Source organism: Glycine soja, chromosome 4 (genome assembly GCF_004193775.1).
Source record: "Glycine soja cultivar W05 chromosome 4, ASM419377v2, whole genome shotgun sequence".
Lineage (NCBI taxonomy): Eukaryota > Viridiplantae > Streptophyta > Magnoliopsida > Fabales > Fabaceae > Glycine > Glycine soja.
Window position 1 is genome coordinate 48165775 of NC_041005.1, and position 6175 is coordinate 48171949.

Consider the following 6175-nt stretch of genomic DNA (forward strand, 5'->3'; position numbering starts at 1 on the left):
CACTAGGAATTAGAAAGACCAAAGGCGCCGCAGCTTGTAAGCTTGTGTTGTTAGTCAAGGGAACCAAAACCAGTGGATTCCATGGTTTTTGCTCCTCTTACAAGTTCCATAATTTTAAACCTTGGATATGACAAGACAATTCTTCTTCATTGGTGCACTATATATATTCCACAGAAACCAAACCCATTTCGGCACAGCAAAAAGAGAAAAGTACTTGTGTGTTTGTGAGTGATTACTAATCAAAAAGTCAATCAAGGAGTTTAAAAGCAAAGTATAAATGGCTTCAACCACTGCTGGAAAGGTCATACGCTGCAAAGGTATTTTATTTATGCTACAATTGTACTTGTTGCGACGGTTTTATTTTATTTATTGTTGCTCTTTTTCTTTTTACTGCACAAATGGTCCAACTAAGGTATCACATCCATTGCCTTTCCTTGTTGCATGCCTATACCTTTTTATGAGTTATTTGTGGAGAGTGTACTTTAGATGGTGAAGTCTAGAATTATAATTATTGATTAGAATTAGATAATCAATAATTGAAATTTTAACTAGTTTATAATTTGTTATGTACATGCATGTATTTTACATAATATCAATTTTTCAATTAATCATTATATCTCTGCACTTTACCCTGTACAGTTAGAAAAGCCAGATTCATGTATACTAGTTTAACGTGACCATATTCATCCGTTGCCATTAGTGAAGTTAAGCAGACATTTGTCTACAGGGAAACACAACACATATCACAAAATATCCTGAAAGTCTAAGTTGTGATTATCTTTTCACAGTTTTTTTTTTTCGAATTTTCCTCCATGTTTTCTTTACAACCTTGTGCAGTGACGGATCCAAGATCCTAAGTTAGTAGGTGTAAATTATAAAAAATAAAATTAGGGGGTTCAATTATATAAATATAGATAAAATAAAATATAAAAATATAAAATTTTATTTATAAATTTGATAAATTTTAAAAAATGAGGGAGTGCAAGTGCACCCCTCAAATGAACCTAGGTCCGCCACTGCCTAGTTGCTACTGTTGTGCCATGCAAATATCAACTTTCTTCAATTGCATGCATTGGTCTTATCTGCTTCTTCATAATTCACATAATGTTATCTTTCTGTGTAACTTTTAATGTTGATCATATAAGATTAAATAGTCTTCTTTAGTCCCTTATAGCAAGATAGTAGTGCTATAAATTTGTAGTTCTTCATAATTCACATAATGTTATCTTTATGTGTAACTTTTAATGTTCATCACTATAAAAAGTCATGTAACTTTATAATCTTGATCATACATTTTACTCAATGTTACCGCATTTGCAGCTGCGGTAGCATGGGAAGCTGGAAAGCCATTGGTGATAGAAGAAGTTGAGGTAGCTCCACCACAGGCAAATGAGGTTCGTATCAAGATCTTGTTCACCTCACTCTGCCACACTGATGTCTACTTCTGGGAAGCCAAGGTAATCAATTCTTCTAATTTCTCAATATTACTATTTCTCTAAACTATAATTAAAACATATGCTGAAATTGTTAAATTGGATATTTTACAGGGACAGACACCTTTATTTCCACGGATATTTGGTCACGAAGCAGGAGGGTATGCACAATTTCCTTTTGTAAAACAACAGCATGTTTCTTAATCTCAATGTTGATCGTATATATATATATCTTATGTTTTCAATTCAACCTTTGTTTTTTTCTCTTTGCTTTCAGAATTGTGGAAAGTGTTGGTGAGGGTGTGACGGATCTCAAGCCCGGTGATCATGTGCTTCCAGTCTTCACTGGGGAGTGCAAGGAGTGTGATCATTGCAAATCAGAAGAAAGTAACATGTGTGACCTCCTAAGGATTAACACCGACCGTGGAGTGATGCTGAATGATGGCAAGGCAAGGTTTTCAATCAATGGACAACCAATATACCACTTTGTGGGAACCTCCACTTTCAGTGAGTACACTGTAGTCCATGTTGGTTGTGTTGCCAAGATCAACCCTGCTGCCCCACTTGACAAAGTTTGTGTTCTGAGCTGTGGAATCTCAACAGGTTAGAATAATTACATTTTTCTCTTTTGGTCAATTGAAGAATTTCTCTTTCAATTAACAATGTCATTGGTTTTAACTTTTAATATTGAAGGTCTTGGTGCTACATTGAATGTTGCAAAACCAAACAAAGGTTCATCAGTGGCTGTATTTGGATTGGGAGCCGTGGGGCTTGCTGTGAGTTGTCTCTTCCTAAATAATATGAAATTTTGGTGCATACAAATTTATTAACTGTTTTTTCTTTTACATTTTCTGTAGGCTGCCGAGGGAGCTAGACTTGCTGGTGCTTCCAGGATAATTGGGGTTGACTTGAATTCTAAGAGATTTACTGAAGGTGAGGGAAACAGTTAAAAAACCTTGCACTAGCGCACACATACACCCATATATATGCGCTTGGAAGAGTTTATTTGAACTTATATGGAAGTTGCTTATAATCTTTCTAAAAGCTATTTTTAGCTTTTTCTGGTAAATAACATATTTTGAAACTTTAGTTTTTAACTAAACCAAATGGTATCGCGTGATCCATGTTGCTGAGTTCACCTAGTGGAATAAGGCTTTGTTGTTGTCTAGTAAGCTTGAAAGCCTCACATTTGATAAGAATTTATAAACTAAATGCTTAATTAAGCTATCTATCCAAACACATTCATAAGCATCATTATCATCTTGCCATTAAAGATATTAAATAACTCTGCATTAATTCTTTTTCTGAATGTCTTTAATCTTGTCTACAGCTAAGAAGTTTGGAGTTACCGAGTTTGTGAATCCAAAAGATTATGACAAGCCAGTTCAAGAGGTTTGTCACCTACTATTGACTGACTATTCATGAAATAATACATAGTTTTTACAGTAACTTGAATCTCTTCAATTCATTTCAGGTGATTGCTGAAATGACTGGTGGGGGAGTTGACCGAAGTGTTGAGTGCACTGGAAGTATCAATGCTATGATCTCTGCATTCGAATGTGTGCATGATGTAAAGTTCCTCAAGCTTCTTCTCTAGTCATTTGACTTTTCATGATTTTAACTGCAGTGCATCAATGCATGTCTTCAAATGCGAAGTCCTAAATTCCCATTCTGACTTCCTCTGTAAAACTTTGTAGGGATGGGGTGTTGCTGTACTTGTTGGTGTGCCAAATAAAGATGATGCTTTCAAAACTCATCCAATTAATGTCTTGAACGAAAAGACTCTCAAGGGTACTTTCTTTGGCAACTATAAACCACGTTCTGACCTTCCATCAGTGGTGGAGATGTATATGAACAAGGTTAGTTGGTTACAAGTTACATCATCAATGAGAAGAATACTATTTGATTTGGAACTAGTGACTCGCTTTTATTTTATACGCATCCACACATTAGTTGAGATTGGAGATTCTAAGGGGCACGAAATTTGGTTTATCTGTGGTAGAAAACCATCTTAATCATGACAGCATGTTACATGTCACATTCTCACCTGATCAATCTCACATTCTCACTAATTTCAATTTTTTTACCTTGTCATCGTGGTTAATGATTGCAGATAAGAGTGTTTCTTTAGTCAAAACATGTTGGAAAAATTGTACATTGATACTAATTTCCATGTGAAAAGTAGCTTTTGTTGACTAAATGACACTTTTGTTGGATTTAGACAATAATGAGAATCGTCAATCTTTTCTCATTGCTCATCAGTGGGAAACTTGTTTTTTCTACTCAATACTTCATGTCAACCTTTTTCCACCGCTCCTCACTAGGAAGCTTACTCTTTTTCTTCTTTATTATTTCAAATGTGACAGGAACTTGAACTGGAGAAATTTATCACCCATGAAGTACCTTTCGAAGAAATCAACAAAGCTTTTGAATACATGCTTAAAGGGGAGAGCCTGCGTTGCATAATCCGCATGACTGAATAGAATTTATATAAACAACTACTTTGAGTATTGGAAATAAAATAAATTAAAATGAAATATACTTGAGCATGTATGTAGTTGTGGTCACTGTAACAAAACATTCTTGAGTTTTGCTTTAAATTTCATAGGGAAGTTATTGTATCTCTTGTAAATCTCATGCGTTTGTACCAAATAAAACAAGCTTCTCATGTATGCTGTATTTTTATACAAGTATGTATGCATAATACTCCTATTGTAACAAAACATTCATATAGTACTTCATTGTTGAGTGGATTGAAGTTGAAAATATTTATGTTGGAAAAGTCTATTAAAAATCTCTTGAATCCTATTGTTACCTATTATGAGTTGATTACTGCTTTTTTATGCAAATAATAAAAGTTTTATTACTTTTTACCTCTCTAAAAATGACCCAATAATTGGAAGCTAAAGCTTCTTCCAGTGGCCAATGCACTGTGACTGTCCAAATGTTGCGGCGTTTTCCAATTGCCAAAGCAAGAACATTTCACTGTTTCAGACCATGCTTATATGGGATTGAGAGTCTAAAAATTCTTGTTGGTTTATGGCCCGTGACTCTAGGCTATAAAATGTTTGCTACCAGACAACGAAAACATTATGAGTAGCACACTTTCCCCTTCCAAATAAAGCATTGAATCTCTCAAGAGTAGTAAATACAAGAAGAAAAAACCAACTCTTTTTGACAACTTAAGGCTATCCCCTCAAAAAATCATAGTCACAGCCAAAAACAATGTCCTATTAGGAGAGATTCTTTCATATGAACAGGGTTTATCACGTGACACTTGATCAAACCGTGTACACCTGTTATACGTTACATACAGCTACTAGTTTTACATAAAATATTGTGATAATTAATTTCACGTCCCTTTGACCCTTACAAACCTAAAGAATAAAGTAAAGAATACATCTAATCATGAAAACACAAGACAAAGCAGATCTAAATAAGACCTCAAGAAGAAAGGAATCATGCATATAACTCTGCTTCTTGACTTTATTGCCCCACTTTTTCTATATACTTTGAATTGTCTCCTCCCTTTTCACCCCTCTCCCCCCTCAAAAAATCTCAAGATACCAATTAGCACCCTCCTATACTAATCTATAATGGCTTCTTCTAAGATCATCTTCATATTTCTCCTCTTTCTAGCACACCTTCATCAACATACATTTGTGAAAGGAGATTCCAGTTTGATAAAGAGAACTTGCAAGAACACCAAGTACTACAATCTATGCTTCTCTTCCCTCAAATCTGATCCTAGCAGTCCAAACGCAGATCCTAAGGGCCTAGCTGTGATCATGATTGGGATTGGAATGACCAATGCCACTTCCACTTCTTCCTACTTGTCTTCAAAGTTGCTTAGCCCCTCCAACAACACAACCTTGAAAAGGGTCCTAAAGGAGTGTGCAGATAAGTACTCATATGCTGGTGATGCCCTCCAAGATTCGGTTCAGGATTTGGCTAATGAGGCTTATGACTATGCTTACATGCACATCACTGCCGCCAAAGATTACCCAAATGCTTGCCACAACGCTTTCAAACGGTACCCCGGTTTGGCTTATCCTCGTGATCTTGCTAGTAGAGAAGATGGTTTGAAGCATATATGTGATGTGGCAATGGGGATTATAGATAATCTTGATTGGTAGGTGCATGCATTTGAGTATATAGCTTCCAGTTTGTTGTGCAAACCATGTTATATCTCTGGTGTTATGTTTGGTTACTATGTATTGTTAAGTTCTTGGTATAATATATTAATGGGAACAAAATTTTAGTATTTGTTTAGAAAAATGAAATATTCACACTTTTTTTTTACTGCAATCATCATCACACTTGTATACTCACTTTTACAAATTTTAACATCCTTTTAGTATCAAAACAATTGCAATACATAAAATAAATTTAACTCATGGATGAACAGAATACATATGTGAATTATTATAGATGTATATGTCGTCGATTCGTATGAATACAAAAAATCAATGCAATACACATGCACACATAAAAAAACTCAAACATGTTTTAATATATTGTATTTTTTCATGCACAAATGATCAGAGTATCATATATATTTCATTTTTTTTTAGAGAATTTATATGTAAAAACACAATAACATTATACATATGATCTAACAAACGCAACTTTGAATATCATCAAACAATAAACAATCATATACGTTAATATTCTTTTTTAAAAAAGTGTTACATGCTTTTATAACATAATAATATAGAACGAGTGCTGAGCAAAAATTGGTA

General features: G+C 34.4%; 2 protein-coding genes across 2 annotated transcripts; both read left to right on the top strand.

The window, feature by feature from the left end:
- Window positions 1-4215, top strand: LOC114410101 (alcohol dehydrogenase). The gene is made up of 10 exons (XM_028373878.1): window positions 1-317; window positions 1321-1457; window positions 1548-1594; window positions 1711-2036; window positions 2127-2209; window positions 2291-2366; window positions 2764-2825; window positions 2908-3003; window positions 3131-3292; window positions 3800-4215. Exons 1-10 carry the CDS (start codon window positions 278-280, stop codon window positions 3914-3916), a joined length of 1146 nt encoding a protein of 381 aa, XP_028229679.1. The 5' UTR covers window positions 1-277; the 3' UTR covers window positions 3917-4215.
- Window positions 4216-4766: 551 nt separating this feature from the next.
- On the top strand, window positions 4767-5735 carry LOC114410102 (cell wall / vacuolar inhibitor of fructosidase 2-like). The gene has a single exon (XM_028373879.1). The coding sequence runs from the start codon at window positions 5030-5032 to the stop codon at window positions 5567-5569; it is 540 nt and encodes a 179-aa protein (XP_028229680.1). The 5' UTR covers window positions 4767-5029; the 3' UTR covers window positions 5570-5735.
- The last annotated feature ends 440 nt before the right edge of the window (window positions 5736-6175 follow it).